Raw genomic sequence first — 18,511 nt, forward strand, 5'->3', positions numbered from 1 at the left:
GGTAGCTGTAACAGCAATGGTTGCAACGCAGCAGAAACCAGTTTTGCAGTACAAGTTAGAGTCCTATGCATTCCGATGTCTCATCTATGCTGAAGTTAGAGGGGGTGTTTGAACAGCCGCAAGGAGAGGACAAGCAAATTCATCCTTCCGTCTCTGTAAGTTCGTCGATGCTTGGGGTATATGTACGTCTCATTGGATACGCGTAGATGCGTCGATATTACGCATGACGTGCAGCCACTATTGCAACTAGCATTAAACTATAACATCACTGCCGTTAAAATTGTGGAAGGCTTATATCCTAATTACGATGCTGATAAATAAAAGTAGTTCCACCAGGCCCAAAACCGGGGCTGAAAACAGCCCCCAAACAAGTCACTTCGCGCCAGCAACACAGCTGCTGCTGCTGCCGCTACTGCTGCCTGCCATAGGGCGGCTGGTTTGTACGTGCGCTGCTCCAAGGCCGGGCAGCAGCTGCGTGCTGCGGATCCCCTAAGGGGTCGCTGTCATACGCTGCTGCCCCTATGAGAGGATTTGCTGCTAAATTCCTGCTGCTGCTGCTGCTGCTGCTGCTGCTGCTGCTGCTAAGCGCAGAGTCGGCACCGGAAGCGCCGCGGGAAGCAACGGAGGCTGGTTTGTGCTGCTCAACGTACATCTGCGCCAGTCTGCTGTTGCTAGTGCTGCTGCTGGGGGCTCCCTGCAGCGTCTGTGTATAGGCTGTGGCCGCAGCAGCTGCTGCAGCAGCACCTGCCGCTGCGGGATTGCTGCTAGCTGAAGGTCTGAGAGCCTCCCCCTCCGCTGCATGGAGCGCCGCGGGCAGCGGCCCGCTCATATGAGGGTACAGCTGAGCAGCAGCAGCTGCTGCTGCAGCAGCAGCCGCTGAAGGCCCAACGGAAACACCAGAAATAACATCGCCACAGCTGCTGAAGCAGTTAGAGGAGGAATACGGGAGAGATACACCATAACTCCCGAGATGGGGATGGATGCCTTGCTGCTGCTGCTGCGGGTGGTGGGGGTGCGGCGGCTGCGTTTGCTGCTGCTCCGCTAGCGCAGCTGCTTGGCGCTGCTGTTGATGCAGCAGCAGCAAGTGAGGAGAAGGAACGGGGACCGACGGCGGCGGCGGAACCTCCATGCATAGACACCACTTGCCGTTGATGTGGGTACCCTGCTGCTGCTGCTGCTGCTGCTGCTGCTGCTGCTGCTGCTGCTGCAGTTCGTTTTCAACTTCGGACTGCTGCCGCAAAGGTGGCAATCTTATGGGACTGTTCAAAACGCCGCCGTGTTGCTGCTGCTGCTGAAGAGCCTCAGCTGCTGCCGCTCTATCTGTAAGGCGTAGGACCTGCTGCTGCTGCTGCTGCTGCTGGGGGGTGGGTCTGCGCGTGGGCGACTGTCGTCTCTGCTGATGCTGCGGTTCGTGCGGGGGTACAGGCGATAGGTCTGCTGTTGCATGGTGCTGCTGTTGCTGCTGTTGGGAGTTGCTGCTGCATACCACTGGGGTGCTCGCCGCCAAGAAGGAAAGGTCGAGGAAGCCGCGGAGGTCTTCCTCCCTCACCTCGTTGTTCGCTGCAGCTGCTGCTGGCTCGCAGCTTTCAGAGTCGAACAAAAACATAAACTGTGACGCCTGCTGCAGCAGCACAAACAGGAAACAACCCCACGGACGCTCACTAGGCGGCCAAACCGCAGCAGCAGCAGGCAGGACAGCTCTAGCTATTCTGGTGTTAACTCTACGCCATCCCCAACCCTCCAGCCGGCTAGCCAGTCAAGCCAGCTAGCTAGCTAGCTAGTCAGCACAGCAAGTTAGCTAGCTAGCTAGCTATTCAGCAGTGAAGTCTGGCTTACTGGTAGCTGTGGCTGCTCCGCACGTTGCACTGGAGTGTCCGCGTTGCCCCACAGGCTAGCAGACCAAGACCGCCGGCTAGCTGGGCTCGCCTGACGCGCGTAGGCGTACACTGGGGGCCGCATTGGCTGCTGCTGCAGTTGCTGTTGCTGCTGCTGCTGCTGTTGCTGCTGCAGTTGCTGCTGCTGCAGGTGTTGCTGCTGCTGCTGAAGCTGTTGTAGCTGCTCTGGCTCTCCTTGCATCGGTTGCGGCTGCTGCTGAGATGCTGAATCTACAGACGGCATGCGTAGCGGCCTCCCCTGCTGCTGCTGTTGCATGCGTGGTAGGTAGCCCAGCTGCTGCTGCTGCTTCTGCTGCTGCTGTTGCTGAAGCACGAACCTGCTTTCTTCCCGCGCATCCGGGACACCACGATCTCCATACAGCTGCATCAGGAGCTGCTGCTGCTGCACGTACAGCATTTGTTGTTGTTGCTGTTGCTGTTGCGGTTGCATCTGCGGAGCGAGCAGCCTCGTCGCAGCAGCCGGAAGCAGAGAAGGCACATACCTGCAAGGCTGCCGGGAAGGGTGACGCATCTGGCTGCGACGGGGCGCACCTGAGAGTGAAGCTGGTGCTGGTGCCGCTGCCGCTGACACAGCAGCAGCAACAGCCGTAGGCACATTAGGGACGGCCCGCGCTAAGCAGCGCCATCCGCAGCCTGAGTCAAGCAGCTGACTAAGGCAAGACCACAGCTGCCCAAGAGCAGCAGCAGCCGCTGCTGCTGTGCGCGGCGGGAGGCCATGGTGCTGCTGCTGCTGCTGTTGCTGCTGTAACTCCTCCACAGCAGCAGGCAGCAGCAGCAGATCGACAGATCTCCCCTGCGGCTTGCTGCAGTATAGCACGTCGCCAGAGAGTGCTGCTGCTGCCACCTGAAGCAGCTGCCGCCAGCCACGAGGCGGGGTAGGCATCGCCAGGGTGCCTGCGTTTAGTTCTGCTGCTGCAGCTGCTGCGGCTGCTGCTGCAGCAGCTGGCAGCCCCGCCGCTGCTGCTGTTGCAGCGGCAGCCGCTTCAGCCTGCAGCCGTATAGAGGCCGGGAGTCTCAGGCGACCGGAGGCCTTGCTAAACGAAAGACGCAACGGACCTACGTAGCTGCTGCTGCTGCTAGTGGCGTCACCGTTGTTGGCATCACTGTCGCTGCTGCTGCTGCTGCTGCATCTGCCGCTTCTGCTAGTGCGCGAGCCGCAGACATGAAACAGCCGGTAAATGCAGCGCCTCGTGGTGCTGAGGAGCAGCCCTAAATTCTGCTGCTGCTGCTGCTGCTGCTGCTGCGTCGCAGCAAGACAGAAATCCAGAGACTCGCGACGGTGGAAAGGAGACGCTCCGTGGAGGGGCCAGGCTTCAAGAGCAGCAACCACACCTGAAAACAGCAGCAACAGCAGCCGCAGCAGCACTTCCAGTAGAAGCAGCGATAACCGCATGAGAATCCCCCGTGGCAGCAATTAGAGCAGCAGCAAGAGCTGCCCCAATTAGCATAAAACCCACAGCAACAACAGCAGAAAAAAAGATGGACCCAAGCCCGCAGTGCAAGCAAGGGTTTGTTGGCACACACAGAAATGAAGGAACGAAAAGAAAAATTGCAGCAGCAGCAACAGGAACGAGCAGGTGCAGCAGCTACAGCCACCCACGACGAACAGCACAGGAAAATAAGTCGACAGGCTGCCTACCAGGACTGGGTGTGTCGTTCGAGTTCTGCTGCAGACACGACAGCAGCTGGGACGCGAAGGCTCTGAAGCCCCAAGACCGTCCCAGCCCTGCTGCGCTGTGTGGATCTGCTGCCGTTGCTGCTGCCGTTGTTGCTCCCGTTGCCAATGCTGCTGCTGCTGCTGTCTCCGTGAACCGCAAAGGGGATGACCGCAAACTGCCACGAGAAGCCTCCGGGAATCCAAAGACGCAGCGCGTCCCGTATTCCAGCTGTTCTTGCTGCTGCTGCACTTGCTGCTGTTGCTCTTGCTGCTGCTGCTGCTGCTCTCGCTGCTGCTGCTGCTCTCGCTGCTGCTGGGGTTTGTGAGAGACCTTGTCCGCTGCAGACTGCGGGTGCCCTGCACCAGCTGCTGCTGTTGCTGCTGTTGCTTCGGTGGACTCTCCTGCAGCTGAACGTTGCCTATGGGAAGGAGAAGCATCGCAGCCTGCTGCTACCCCTGTTGCTGCAGCTGCTGGCGCTGCTGCAGCCGCAGCCTCATCTGGGCGTTGTGCCGCTGTTGGTACGAGTGCTGGAGAGCCGCCTTTTGCTGCTGCTGCTGAAGGGGAAGAGTCACCTGCCCGTTTGGCTGCCTGCGCAGCACCTCTTGCTGCTGCCGCTGCTGAGTCCGCTGCGGCAGCAGAAGCAGCCACAGCCGCAAATGTGCCCCCGCCGGCAGCAGGTGCACTGCGCGCTACGGGCGACCCTGTGGGCGGGGCAGCAGCTGCTGCAGCTCCCGAAGCTGCCATCTGTGGTGCGGCTGTGCCATCCTTCCCAGCAACAGCAGCAGGGCGGGTGTTGGGCGAGGGGAAGTGCCAGTCAAGAGAGGTGGTGAAGTCAGGCGACCCTTCTCGTTTTTCTTCTTTCTCTTTGCCTCCCGTAAAGTCCTCGACACAAACCAGGTCGTTGTCAAGCGCCTGCAAGTCACAAAGCCCAAGCCCTAGCCCCTGCAATGCTAAACGCTGTGGCGCAGCAAGGCGGCTGCAGAAAGCCCCCAGAAGTGTACCTAAGGATTTGCGGCCCGGAGGCGGGTCTAGCCGCTTCCGGGCTGTAAACCCTTCATTAAGGTTTGAGGGTTCAGCACGTACGGCCTGCAGCTCCGGGGCAAGCGGCGAGGTGGCCGTGACGGGCTTCGGGTCTGCTGCGTCTGGAGAGGTGAACACCAGCAAGTTGGAGTGCAGGAACAAACGACCGCACCAGACGCGGTCAATTATTGTTTTGCCCTGGTCGCAGTACTTGCCGTCTCCCACCAGCGGGTGGCCCAGGTGCTGGAAGTGCACCCTGCAGCAGCACAGCAAACCGCAGCAGAAAACCTCTGCAACCACGCAGCCTTACAGAGTAGCGACTCGCACTGACGCAGCAACTTGAGGTCAGCCAAAAGCAGCAGCAGCCACTGATCAGGAGAGAGTAAAATGGCCAGAAGGCTGGAAATGCGGGAGGGTCCCTTCACGTTTTCAATCAAGACTCTTCGTTCTGAAACTGATAAGGTGCTCAAACCCTTACCCCTAAACCCTAAACTCCGGGTTAAGCAGATGTACAAAGCCGCCGCCCAAGAGACAAACGGGCATTTGCAGCCCGACAGCCAACAATGCCAACAAGAGATACAAAAAGAAAAAGGAGAAAACTAGAGACAAGGAAGCCAAAAATAGAGGTGAGCGACGGGCACGTGCTGCTTACCGGATCTGGTGAGTCCTCCCCGTGTGTATCTTGACTCTACAAAAGCTGAACTCTTGGGTGTAACTGAAGTCCTTGCTGCTGCTGCTATTCCCGCTTTTGCCGCTGCTGCCCCTTTGCTGCGCCGTCGCTCCCGCATTCTTGCTGCTGCTTGAACAGCTGCTGCTGCCGGTCGTTGCCGCGTGCAGTCTTGCTGCAGCAGCAATGGCAGCCGCAACTTTAGGGTCCACGGGCTTCTTTAGCTTGAAGATCTTCAGCAGTCTGTACTCCGTCAGCGCCTCCTCCCCGCCTTCGTCCGGTCCAACGACCTCAGAGTAGTGGCTCTTGGAGCGGCAGCTGTCGAAGTCCCTGTAAGCCAACAAGCTGTGAAGCTCGTTTTTCTTTAACTTTCAAAATTGTGTGTACTTATCTGCATTTGACTGCTTGTGCAAACAACTAAACGCTCACGCGCAATAAAGGACGCCGCCGCCGCGCGCGCAGCATCACAACGAAAGCGGAAAACGCAGCAGCGAAAGAAGCGAAGCAAAAGGCAGAAAAGAAGCCCCAAAGAAAGACACGAGAAACAGCCACTATAGGGAAAAAAGAATCCCCAAAGAAAGGCACGAAATATGGAAAAACAGCTAGCAAAAGGTAAAAACAAGCCCCAAAGAGAACACTAAAAACGACTGACACAGACAAAGTTGTCGCCCCCAACCCACCTTGTGGCAATGGGATGGTCTATTTTGCCGTAGGCTCTGCTCAGCCTGCCGTGGCACAGCAGCAGATACTCTTTGTGCACTAGGCGGCGCCTGAATTGTTCAAATATGAAATCGCGAGCCCTGAGAAGAAGCAACGCAGCGCGCCCCCCGAAAACAGAAATAAATAAGAAATTGAAGCGCAATAATGCAAATATCAACAACAAAAGATAAAAGAAAAACGTGAAACACAAACAGACGGAAACCTGAATGACACACACACTGTGGCATATAAGCACGAATACAAGGGTCGTACGGAAATGCTTTGAAAACCTCACAAAGGGAAACAATACTAGATGACAAATAATACATAGCGGAGAGTAAATGTAACGAAGGACCGCCAGAAGATTTCACATGGCCCCCCATGGGGTCCTCTATTTGATTTTCATATGCAGTGAGGCTTCTAGCCAGCGCCACAGCGGGCACCACAAAGAGCAGCAGCACCGGTAGCCCCCGTTGCAACGGCAACAACGCTAGCAGCAGTAGCAGCTCCAGCAGCAGCAGCAACACACCTTCGAGTCTTGGCAATAAGCAGCGAGCCCGACGTCTCCAGGTCGGTGCGGTGGCAAAGGCCGCACTCCATCTCCTCCCAGCGGCGCACTGTTTCCAAACGAGGGTACTGCGAGCAGCAACAGCAGCAGCGGCAGTAGAAGATGTAACCACAGGGCGACGGAAGCAGGACTGTTAGCAGCAATAGTCGTGAGGGCAGCAGCCAGAGAAGAAGCAGCAGCAGCACGCGAAGGCACTCCAGCACCCACACAGTCTCCAACTACAAACTGCACCGTCACAACTACACTATGCAGCAGCAGCAGCAGCAGCAACTGCAGCAGCAGCAAGACGGTGGTATTCATTACTTTTTTCATGAGGTAGAGGTGGAAGCTCTCAACCCTGCCGCTGCTGACGAGGTCTTCAGTGGTGATGTGGGAAAGGGCGTCTTCGATCTCCTGGGGCGCCGCGACCTTAGGCAGATTTATGTTGCGAGTTTTGCCGAGGCCAGAGCAGTGCCAGAAGGCGGGCTTATAGAGGACCATCCAGCTGGCCCCCTCAGCAAGGATGTAGGGCGCACTCTTCTTGTAGACCCGGCGGCTGCTGCTGCTGCTGCTGCTGAGGCTCCGCAGTAAACCGCTCCCGCCTCCGCCGCCGCCGCTCGGCAGTGTAGGCTCAGCACTCAGCCGGTGAAATGGCGGTGGCGACGAGTCCGCATAGAGCTCTTCGTCTTCTTCTTCGGAGTCCCCCCGTTCCCCTGCCCAGTCTGCTAGGGAGCAGCTGTCGCTGCTGCTGCACGCACCGCGGCGCCCGCCTGTTGCTGCTGCTGCTGCAGTGGAACGGCAGGGAGACCCGTCTGCTGCAGTGCTAGAAGCTGCTGGAGGTGGGGACGAAGAGCCCCATGCTGCCCCGCGGTGAGACGCAGTAGGTCGACCCTCAGCTACGTGAGACCACGCCGGCGCTGCTGCTGCTGATCCTGCTACTGCAGCATCGGCGTCGGCTGCTGCCTCCTCAGGCATGCTGGACAGAGCCGGGGACCCTGCTGCAGCGGCTGCTGCTGCAGCAGCTTCTGCTGCTGCTGGCTGAGCAGCCTGTGCGCTGAGGGCGTGGGCGTTCAGGAAAGCTGAAGGCATCGCGAGAGCAGCTACAGCAGCAGACAACGCAGGGGCCCTAACTATGGGTAGCTGCGTGCCCTTAACAGACTGCAGCCATCTCAGCAGCACCGCCACCGCCCAGGCCACGAGAGCCTCCACCCCTCCTGCTGCTGCTACGCGGGGGGAGAAGAAGCTGCTGCCCTGCTGAAGCAGGGGCAACACGCAGGGGTAGCTGCTGCTCTGGTTCGGGTTGCTAGGAAGCAACAGCAAGCTGTAGTCGCTCAACCGCCGAGAAACCGAGTCCACAAAGCGGCGCCCCTGCTGCGACTCCCCCAGCCGGCACAAGTGGCGGGGGCCCAGCGCGAACCACATGCTTGCCACTAGGGCAACCTTCAAGCTGCTGTTGTTGCTGCTGCTGCTGCTGGATGGAGATGCAGTGGCGGTGGAGCTGGAGCTGCTGCTCGGCGCAGAGCTGCTGCTGCTGCCGGACGCAGCGCTGCTGCTAGCCCCGCTGCTGCTGCTGCTGACTGCTGCTATTCCTGTTCGGTCTAAAAAATTGTGGCAGTGGGTTGCCAGCAACTTGCGCGAGACAATGAGGCCGCTCCGCCCGATAGCGAGCACTGCGAACAGCTCACACGCAGCCAAGCTGCGGGGGGTCAGCAGCCTCTGGAAGGCAAGGAAGCGCAGATCAGCAGCACTCAGACCCTCGAGGCTGTTGCTGCTGCTGCTGCTGCTGGGGCTGCTGCTGGCCGCGTGTTTGCTGCTCCCGGGGGCCGCAATGCCGCTATAACTGCTGCGCGCCCCGGTCGTCGGAGTTGCTGCTGGAGCTACTGCTGCGCCTTGGGCTGCAGCGCTGCTACAGTCGAAAGCCTGTAGCAGCGCCTCCTCAAGGTGCACCTGCAGCTGCTTTGCAAACAGGGGCCGCTGCTGGCTGCAGAGGCTGGTGGCGCTCATGCGGTCCAGCAGCTCTGCTGCCTGCAGCAGCACGTCTCGGGCTAGCGGGCTGTCGTGAGAAGTGCGCACACTGCTGCTTGCTGCTGCTGCTGCTGCTGCTGCTGCTGCTGCTGCGGGCGCTGCTGCGGGGGAAGCTGCGGAGGAGCCGCGCTTAGCTGCTGCTGCCGCTGCTGCCGCAGGAGAACCTCGACAAGCCTCCAGCCATGGCGCTGCAGCTGTTGCTGCTGTTGCTGCTTCTGCAGCTGCTTCCCCGCTGATGTGAGTCAAGACAGAGTCGATCACCTCAGCTGCAAGAGACCGCAGGGTCTCCTCTTCTATGTCCCTTGCCACTGACAACTGTCGCAGCGTGTTTAGGCTCCGCGGCTGCAGCAAATATGCATAGGGCAGCTCCGCTGCTGTTGCTGCTGCGGCGGCGGAAGAACCAGGCGATAGTGGCAGTGAGGGAGACCAGTCTCCACCTGCTGCTGCGGCTGTCGCTGCTGCTGGTGAATCTGGGTGTTGCTGCTTCTGTGCGACGCCGCGACCTGTTCTCAGGCCCAATGGAGACCGTGAACTACCCGGAGACGCTGCTGCTGCTGGTGACGCAGCGGCTGTTGCTGCTGCTGCTTCTGCAGCTGCCGCAGCTGCCGTCGGAGAGCCAGCTACCGAAGATACGCCACGTCTCTGTGCATCTGCGGCACGAGTTTTCTGTGCTGTTACTGTTGCCGTGCCTCTCTTCGCTTCTGCTGCGGCGGCTGGCTCCGCCTGCGGGGAGGCAGCAGCTGCGGCAGCAGATGGCTTATCTGCTGCTGGGAGACAGATAGCCTCAGGCGTCGCTGCAGCGGCTGCACCACGCTTCTGCTGCTGCTGCTGCTGCTGCAGTGCCCTGTCTCTGGCTTTTCTACCATCGGTACCTGCGTCATCGTCTGCTTTTGCTGTTGGGACTCGCAGCTGCTGCTGCGGGATTCCCGCAGCAGCAGCTGCTGCTGCCGCTTGCTTTTTCTCATAAGGCTTCATTGCTCCCACAGCAGCAGCGCCTTTTGGCGTCTCTTTCGCTCTGTTACGTCCTTCTGCCGTGGCTTGCTGTTGCTGTTGCTGTTGCTGCTGCTTCTTGCCGCGGCTGGAGTGGGGGTCCGCTATTGTTGCACTGGCTGCTGTTGCCTTAGGTGCCGCTGCTGCTTTAGGCATTGCCGCCGCTTTTGCTGCTGCCGCTGCCGCTGCCTTCCCCTTTGCTGCCGGACCACCTGCTGCTGCCGTTTGCGCTGCTGTCGCTGCTGGCAGCGCGGCCTCGGTTTCAACGTCCGCAGTCTGTTGCTGCGCCTCTGCAGCAGCCGCGGCAGCAACACCTGCTGCTGCTGCTGCTGCCGCCGCTGCGGCCGCCGCTGCAGCCGCCAAACTAACGATGGGCACCTCCTCATGCTTGTCCCCATCCTCTTTCTCCGCCCGTCTGCTGTCCTCGGCAAGCTTGGCTATGGTGCTCTTTCTGTTAGTGGGGATTGACTGCCTCAGAGTTTGTTTCTTTGCTTTTTTCTTTTTCTTTTTTGCTGCTGCTCCGTCCTCCTCTGCTGCCTCAGCAGCAGCAGCAGCACGACTCCCTGCACCCGCAAGCAGCCCTGCGCCAACTGACGCTGCCCAGCCGTCCGCGCCAAGGCCAAGCAGCAGACTGTCACCTGTCTTCCCTGCTGTTGCGTCTGCCGCTGCTGCTCCTGCTGCAGCAGCAGCAGATGCAGCAAGCGGCGGCAGCGCCGCCGCGAGCCCGTCCAGTTCCCGCTCGTTCACGCCCTCCATTGAGTAGACTTTTTCAAGAAGTGCTGCTGCCTCTCTGTGACGCAGAGAGGCCGGGGACTCTACATAAACCCGTGGCTGCACTATAATGATGTCTCCTGTCTTTTTGTTGATTTTCCTGATGGCGCAGGCCCAGCGACGGATGTTCTGCACTGTACGTACACTGCACTCCTCCATGACCAGCAGCGCTTCGGGGTCCGCTGCGAACTGCTGCTGCTGCTGATCGGCTATTAACCCGCTGGCCCCCACCCGCGGCAGCACCCAGCGCAGCACGTACTGCTGCAGCTGCTGTTTTGCGTCGCAGACCAGCGCGCCTAGGCAAACCAGTGTCACCGTGTCTGGGCAGAACCATTTGTAGAGCAGCAGTGGCTGCTCCGAGACGTCCTCCAGCGGGAACAGCTCCCCGCTGCTGCTGCTGCTGCTGCTGCTGTAACAGCGGGCCGGCGCCCCCATCAGCAGCACCGTCACGTCCGGCGCTGCAGCGTCCAACAGCAGCCGCTTCGCGTCCACATAGTTCTCCACTAAGTCATTTGCCTCCATAAAAACGAAGCGGCGGCGACCTGCGGGGAACAAAGAACACGCAAGGCGCAGCAGCAACGGCGCAAATGAACAAGACTCAGCAGCACAAAAGAAGACACGCTGACAGAATTGCACAGACATATAAGCTGGAAGACCAGTAGCACATGAGCAGCAGCACTTTCTGGCGAATCTTCAGCAGCCCAGCACTGGCGAGTGGGGTCTCGTCAGGAACGGCGACAACTAAGAAACCGCCTATCGAGGGTTTAGGATTTGCAGCCACGGAGCAAGGTTTAGAAACCACGGCATAAATTTTAGCAGCAGGGACCGCGGGCAAAGTGGCAATGACACAGCATATGCCCACACGGAGACGGGAGCAGGCACAAGACAGAGAGGCTACAGAGTGGCCGCCGCAGAAGCAAAACTCGACTTTGATTGCAGCAGCATAGCCCGACTCAAATGGAAGCAGCAGCAACTAACCTCTCCTTGTGGGGTCGTGATCGGGCCGCAGGGCATACAAAATGAAAGCGTCTAGAGGCGAGGCTTTGTAACATAGCGAGGAGTCAACGTCTATGAGGCCGCTGCTGCTGTCGCCCTGCAGCGGGGACACAAAGCCCCACATGTCCTCGAGGCCCCGGCTGCTGCTGCTGCTGCTGCTGCTGCTGTCGCTTGCTGCGCCCGCAGCCAGCTGGGAAAGGATCACTCGCCGCAACGCGCAGTGCAGCCGCCGCACCGTCAGAGGGGCTCCCGCCCCATCTCTTTTTCTTACGATCAGCCGCTGCTTCGGCAGCAAAATGTCTTCTGTGGAGAAGCCCTCAAGGCCGGCCAGGTCTGCTGCAACAATGACTCCTATTTCCATCAGCTCCGCCTCCAGACTTGCTGCTGCTGCTGCTGCTGCCACTGCGGCGCCGCGGCAGCTCGCTGCAGCAGCAAATGGCAGCACGCCGCCTGCAGACCCGAACGCGCCCAGAGACGAGCCCCCGGTACTGCTAGTGCTACTGCTGCTGCTGCTGCTGCTGAACCCGTCCACCCCATGGCAGCCAAAGCGCAGGCCACCGCGGCTAATGTCAGGAGCAGCAAATGGGTTCGTGATAGCAGCAGCAACAGCAACAGCGCGCTTGCACAGGCCCTCAGCAGCGTCCGACGGCCGCAACCGCGCTCCATATTCCTTTGCTGCTGCTGCTTTGTGAGGCACTGCAGCAGAGTGCACAGACAGCAAGAAGACGCGGGGGTCTGCCGTTGCTGCTGCGGCCTGCGTGAACATCACACGAGGCAGCAGCGCGTCCAGGAGGGGAGACAAAGAAACAGACAAGCTGCTGGACGGGCTTGCGCCCCGTGCTGCTTTGCGCCTGCGTGCTGCTGCTGTTCCGCCGCCTCCCGTTGTTACTGTTGTTCCTGCTGCTGCTGCCGCTGCACCGGACGCCGCTGACGAGGTTGCTGGGTCAAAGACAGCAACGGCGTCCCCGCTGCTGATGTCTTCTGCACCGTCTGCCGCTGCAGTTGCCGTCTCTGCGTCAGTTGGCTCGGCCTGGCCGCCGCAGCAGCAGGGCGTTTCTCCAGCTGCTGCTGCCGCTGCTGCAGCACACAGTCTGCGGGCGTCGTGCTGCAGCGCCGCAGTGATGCGCAAAGCGTCAGCAGCAAGAGCCTCTCTTATGGCCTCCGCCTCTTCCGCCTGCCTCCCCGTCTGCTTGCAAGTAAGCCCCACGGCCAGCGCCGTAGTCAGTGCTTCGCTGACGGCCGCAGGCAGCGTAAGCCGCAGGTCTGAGCTAAGGCCACCGCAGATGCAGCGCTTGCTGCTGCTGCTTCTGCTGCTGCTTGCGGGGGTTTTGGCCTCTCTGAGGGGTTGGATAAGTCCCGGGTGCATGTGGGGGTGCTGCTGCTGCATATCCTTGAAAACCTGTTTGCTGCTGCTGCTGCTGCCGGCGAAAATATGGTAATAAAAGAAGACAACCTCCTGGGGCCTCCGCAAATGAGCCGTGGGGACTCTGCGGCGGTGTAGCGCCGCACGCATTGCGCCTAAAGAAGGGAGGGGCCCCAAGTGCATGCGCAGCTTGGCCATGCAGTCAAGAGTGCTGTCGAGCCCCGACAGCGGAGAAGACAAAGAGACAGAGACGGGTTGCGGGGCCTCCCGCGAGTAGGCCATTGCCAGCATTAGTTGTGTGGCCCGCAGCTTGCCACTAGACACTGCTGCTGCTGCTGCTGCTGCTGCAGCGGCGGCAGCAGCGGAGCTGGGTGACGACGGCGCGGGGGAAGGCACGCAGCTGACAGACCCTGCGGACGCTGCTGCAGCTTCTGCTGCTGCTGCTGCGGCCGCCGCAGCGGCGCTGAACGCCAAAGAGAAGGGCAACGTGCTAGGCGCAGGCGGCGGCGCCTGAGGGCTCGCAAAAGCTGCTACTGCGTCTGCCCCGCAGCAGCAGCAGCAATGCCATAAATCATAGAGCCGCGACAGCACCGCCTGGTGCGCCGGTGACGAGGGTCCCATTTGCTCCAGCTCTAGCAGCTCTATCATGCTGTCGCCCCCGCCTGCTGCTGCTGCCAAGTCTGCAGCAGCAGCAGCAGCGGCACTTTCGCCCTTCTCGGGGAGCAAAGCTGCTGGACGCTGAGCCTCAGACGCCCTTCCTGCCCCTGCCACCGCCGTCGCGGCAGTTGCTGCAGCCGTCTGCAGCAGCAGCTGCTGCTGCTGCTGCCTGCGTATCCGTGCTGCCTTCAGGTGCATGGCCTGCAGGTAGAGAGCCGCCTCCTTAAGCAAAGAGCAAATTGTCTCCACCAAACGACAGATCGGGGCCTCCAAAACTGCAGCAGCATCTGTCACCAGCAGTTTGCCTTCAGGGTTAAGCAGGCTGAAGCACTGAGGGGACGACGCGGCCCACGACACGGAGGCCCCCTTCCCTGTGGTGGTGGCTGTGCCTGCTGCTGCGGCTGCAGCTGCTGCTGCTGCTGCTGCGGGCGCGGAGCTGAGCACTGACGCTACTGCGGCGTCGGTGGCTGCTGCTGATGTCGCCGCAGCCGCTGCTGCTGCAGTAGCCGATGGCTGCGGGCAGTACCGATCTATGAACTCGTCCAGCAGCAGCCCCGCCATGGCGTAACGAAGCTCCTGCAGCACCAGCAACTCCTCTTCTTCAATACGGCACATATCCCTTATTGCTGCTGCCTTGCTCTCTTTATCCAGATCGTGCTGCTGCTGCTGCTGCTGCTGTGCGTCGGGCTGTGGTTCAGCGCCTTCGCCATCGCCCAGTTCCTTCTGGTACTGCTGCTCCTGCCCCTGCTCCAGTTGTTGCTCCTGCTGCTGCTGCTGCGGATGCTGCTCCTGGTGTTCTGCTGCTAAGGCTATGGCTGCTGCTAGTCTGGCCTTGTCCTGCACAACCTCCATCAGCCACATGGCAAGAGGTCGAATGACACTAAGCCGCGCCTCTGTAGTGAGGGCTGACAGGTCGTCACTTGCTGCTGCAGCTGGTGCTGCCGCTGCTGCTGTCGTTGCAGCTGTTGCTGCTGCTGCTGCTGCCGCAGGAGCATCTGACGCCACGGCGCCAGCTGGGAGCTCCAGAGCTGCAGGGGCTGACGTGAGTGCTTCGCAGGTTTCTTTGATCGCTTCCTCTGCCTCTTCTTCCGTTGAACCTGCTGCTGCTGCTGCTGCTGCTGCAGCTGCTGCTCGTGCAGCGGGGCTACCCGCTGCTGCTGTTTCAGGTACCTCTCCCGTTTGCGTGTGGGGCTTGGACCGTTCCACGTCTGCAGCTGCTGCTGCCTCTGCAGCTTCTCCATGCTGGCTTTCAGCGGCAGTTGTCGATGGCGCTGCGGGCGCTGCTGCTGCAGGGGCGCCCGCGGTAGCTGGCCTGGGGTCCTGGGTCGTGGCGGTTGGAGCCTGTTGCTGCTGCTGCTGCTGCGGCTTCTGCAGGATCCAGGGGCGCCTGATCTCGGCCTCAGTGACGCCTAACTCGTAAAGAACTCTGTAGTAAAGCCAGGGGTTGAGTTCCTTGACGTCGCCAGCAACCTGCACGTCGCCTGCCTGCAGCGAGTCAATGTAGTCCTCCGCTATGTAAATGGCGCCTCCACAGAAGAAGTCCCTGTGGCACTTCCACTCAGTGAACTCCACGCGGGCGGAGAGCCGCTCCACGCGGCCCTCAGCTATGCGGAACCAAGGCCCGTCTTCTTCGGGCCGCAGCAGCAGCGAGTGGCTGGCCACGGAGCCCCCCACGTCCCCCTTGCTGTCTCCCTCCTTGATGAACAACGCGAACAAAGAATACCACTTTTCCGACGACGCCGAAAGAGGGGCCACAGCCCCCTTGCTGCTGCTGCTGCTGCTGCTCGTTGCCGCCGAGGGCCCCACGCCGCCGCCGCCACCAGCCGCAGCAGCAGCCACGGGCGCTGGCGTCGCAGCGGCCAAACCCGTGGGCGTGTTCCCGGCTGCTGCTCCGCTTGTCGCCCCCGTTGCTGCTGCTGCTGCTGCGGGCGGCGTGCAGCCCGGTCCGTCTGCTGCTGCTGCCGCCCCTGCTCCCGTCTTGTCCTCGTCGGACACATCTGTCTCTGAAAAATCGCTGTCGCGATCAGCTTCAGGGGCACCCCTGTACAGCCGCCGGGACAGCTGCAGCCTCTGCCGCAGCCGCTTCTTCTGCCTCAACCGGGAGAGCGGCGCAGCAACAGCAGCCGCAGCAGCACCGCCACCTCCTGCTGCCTGTATCCCTCCACCGTTCTGCCCCACGCCCGTTGCCGCAGCCGCAGCTGCTGCTACTGCAGCAGGCGCCGCTGTACCCCCACCCGCTGCCGCCGGCGGCTGCGGGGCGTTCGCCGCCCGCAACTGCAGCAGCCCCTGCGCATCGAGGCGCAGCGGCGCGTCAAACAGCTCCCCCTTTTTTGACTGTTTGGGGGCCTGCAGATATACAAACAAGACCTCGGGGTAGTGGTGCAGCGGGCGACCACAACTCTCAAGGGCCTTTGGCAAAGAATGCACGTGCTTGCAGCGCGTGAAGCCCGCGGAGATATCCGGGGTTCCGTCCCTAAGCGCAAACGCAGGGCCCACCACGCCTTGTTGCTGTTGCTGCGCCCTCACCGACGCCCTGCCAACGCCAGCAGCACCAACAAAGAAAACAACTCTCACACCACAGGAAACCGCAGCAAGGAAATTGTGCAGCAGCAGCCGCAGCAGCAAAGCACCAGCAAAGCAGCAGCAAAGCATGTACATGCAGTTGCACCAGCAGCAAAGTGACAGCACCAAGGAGCAGCAGCAAAATCAGCAGCAAGACCAGCAGAAAAGGCAGCAGCAGTCTTACGGTGCCATGAGCCCGACGGATCTGTCTGAGGAGCAGAAGAGCTCGTGGCAAGTCGCTTCCAAGTGATCGCAGGAGCTGTAGTGGCCGCTCTCGTTGTCCCAAATGCTGTTGCTGCTGCTGCTGCTTGGGTTCGTGCGGGTAGCCGCAGCTTGAGACTCGGACTCCGTGTCCTGCTGCAGGAGCAGCTGCTGCTGGAGCTGCTGCTGCAGCAGCTGTTGCTGCTGAGCCCCTCGCTCCTCCAGGCTGGTCTTGGCTATTTCCCGCATCAAAAGGGAAAATAGCTCCGTGTGAACGCGCACAAGAGGGTCAGGACTTTCCAGCTTCTGCAGATCGTGGAGGTGCAAAGCCCGCAAAATGCAGCGCGTCGTCGGCGGCGGCGGCAGAGTGGCCATCACCTCGGGGTGTCTGGACAGCAGCAAGCAGCACAGCGTCCCACGAGGTCACTAGCTCACTCAAACGTAATTCATGAAAAGCCCTTATGCAATAGCAAAGCCACAAACCGCTGAGACTCAAGGAGTGCAAGTTCAAAAGGAAATACAAATTTCACGCAACGCCGAGTTGGCGTCATTTAAGAAATAATGGCTCTCATTTGCGTTTGCTTGCCACTGCATGCAGGCCCATTCAAGGGCTTGTTTACATTTATATTCATCTGGCAACTCTGTTTATGAAACACAGTTAAATGTACACGCATTTACGCTTGCTTCTTGAATAAGTAAAAGAGAGGTACTTAAGCACATGCATGAAACAGAAACAAATGCAGCGGCGCATGCGTTATTGAGCAAAAATTCACAGGAATCTCCCACACTCTGGGAAGGCTGGGGGCGACGGCAAGCAGCAGCAAGGCTGCGCTGGTGTGTCCTTCGTTGTTCAGTAAATAACCTACTACTCAATTAGATCTCTTGTCAAAAAGGTTTAAATAATAAATAGTGCAAAAACAACTTGACATAAAATATCCTACCTGTCTATGAGGTCGCAGCAAAGACACGCGTTTCTATCCATACGCCCGCCGCCCCCGTCGAAGCAGTCAGCGCTAGCAGCACCAAATCCCTCGCCTTGGTGAACGCAGAGGGGCCTCCTAAGATCTGCTGCTGCGGTGCTGCTGCAGCTGCTACAGTTGCTGCAGCTACTGCAGCCACTGCAGCCGCTGCAGCCTGTGCAGCTAGTGCAGGTGCTGCAGCCGTTGCAGGTGCTGCAGCTGGGCACTGCTGCTCCTACCCCTGGTGCGCCCTGTGACGCCGGGGAGTTTACTGCAGCTGACCGCAGCAGCAAAGGCGGCCCCCCGGCGGCCGCCGCCGCTGCAGCAGCATGAGTGCATCTGCAGCAGCAGAAGCACCGCTGACAGAAGTAGCAAAACCTATTTTTTCGGCTGAGCGCTACTGGCCCCTCTCTTCTTGTCGCTGCTGCGCTCTTGGGGAAGAGCTCAGCGCCGTACCAGCGCCACACTTCGGACGGGCAGACCTCGGAGGATACACCTGCTGCTGCTGCTGCTGCTGCTGCAGCGGCAGCGGCAGCCGCCGAACAGCCCCCCGCCGTCAGCTGCTGGAACCTGCGGCAAGCCACCGCTAGCGGCCACAGCTGCATGTAGGCAAAAGTGTGCTGCAGCGCGCCTATGAGGGTCCCGTCTGTAAAGGGGGGAATAGCAGCAGCAAGCGAAGGGTCTGCAGCCAGCGCCTCCACCGAGGGGTAGCAAATCTTCTCCGAGCCCCAGCTGAAGATTTGACGCCGGAACTCACTCAGGTGAAACAAACACTGCGGGGAAGCACGCAAACAAACACACCCTTTAACCCTAAACCTTAAACCCTAAACCCTAAACCCTAAACCCTGAAAACGAGCACCTAAGGTCTGGAGGAAAGGCGCCGCCCTCGCACTGAACAAATACTTTGGATGAAGCTGCTCTCTCTTCTCTAGACACCATACTAGGGGTGCCGTGGCGTTTCGGGTGCTTAGGGTTTAGGGTTTAGCAAATAGGGATTAGAGTTGAGGGTTAGTGGTTACGTGGACAAAGAGAGCAACGCAGTCTGCGCCCAGCGCAGGTTGCAGGGCGGGAACGATGGGCTCGACGTAGGAGAGGAGGCTTGCAGTGGGGGCCTTGAAATGGGTGCCCGGTGCTGTTGCTGCTGCGGGTGTGGGCGCGGTTTGTGCGTTGGCCGGAGCAGCAGCAGCAGCTGCGTTGCTGCCCTGCTGCTGGGGGGGATGGGCGTCGTGCAGAGCGGCGTGTCTGTGGGTGTCACTGCCGTCGGCCGCTGCTGCTGCTGCGGCAGCAGCAGCAGCAACAGTGCAGGACGAAGAAACCTCCTCGAGGGCCCTGGCAGCCCGCTCGGGAATGTACTCCCAACCCCTGTGGGGCTTGTAGAGGGGTCCCCGAGACCACAGCGCGGGGAAGGGAGGCTCCGCCTTGCCGCGCACCAACAAAGTGCCCTCGTCGTCCACAAAGCCCTGCTGGCGAGTGAGGCGGGCGTGGGATATCATCTTCTGCC

General features: G+C 60.3%; 1 protein-coding gene across 1 annotated transcript; it reads right to left on the reverse strand.

The window, feature by feature from the left end:
- Nucleotides 1–409: 409 nt before the first annotated feature.
- On the reverse strand, nt 410–18,503 carry ETH_00007155 (RNA pseudouridine synthase domain containing protein, putative; the record flags this gene model as incomplete). Its single annotated transcript, XM_013376799.1, has 12 exons — nt 410–1,621; nt 1,837–3,227; nt 3,535–4,465; nt 4,637–4,829; nt 5,226–5,570; nt 5,921–6,040; nt 6,469–6,575; nt 6,811–10,814; nt 11,251–15,821; nt 16,035–16,439; nt 16,993–17,783; nt 18,030–18,503. The coding sequence occupies 12 exons, from the start codon at nt 18,501–18,503 to the stop codon at nt 410–412; spliced, it is 14,544 nt and encodes a 4,847-aa protein (XP_013232253.1).
- Between the last annotated feature and the right edge of the window lie 8 nt (nt 18,504–18,511).

Source organism: Eimeria tenella, genomic scaffold (genome assembly GCF_000499545.2).
Source record: "Eimeria tenella Houghton genomic scaffold, Eth_scaff40, whole genome shotgun sequence".
NCBI lineage: Eukaryota > Apicomplexa > Conoidasida > Eucoccidiorida > Eimeriidae > Eimeria > Eimeria tenella.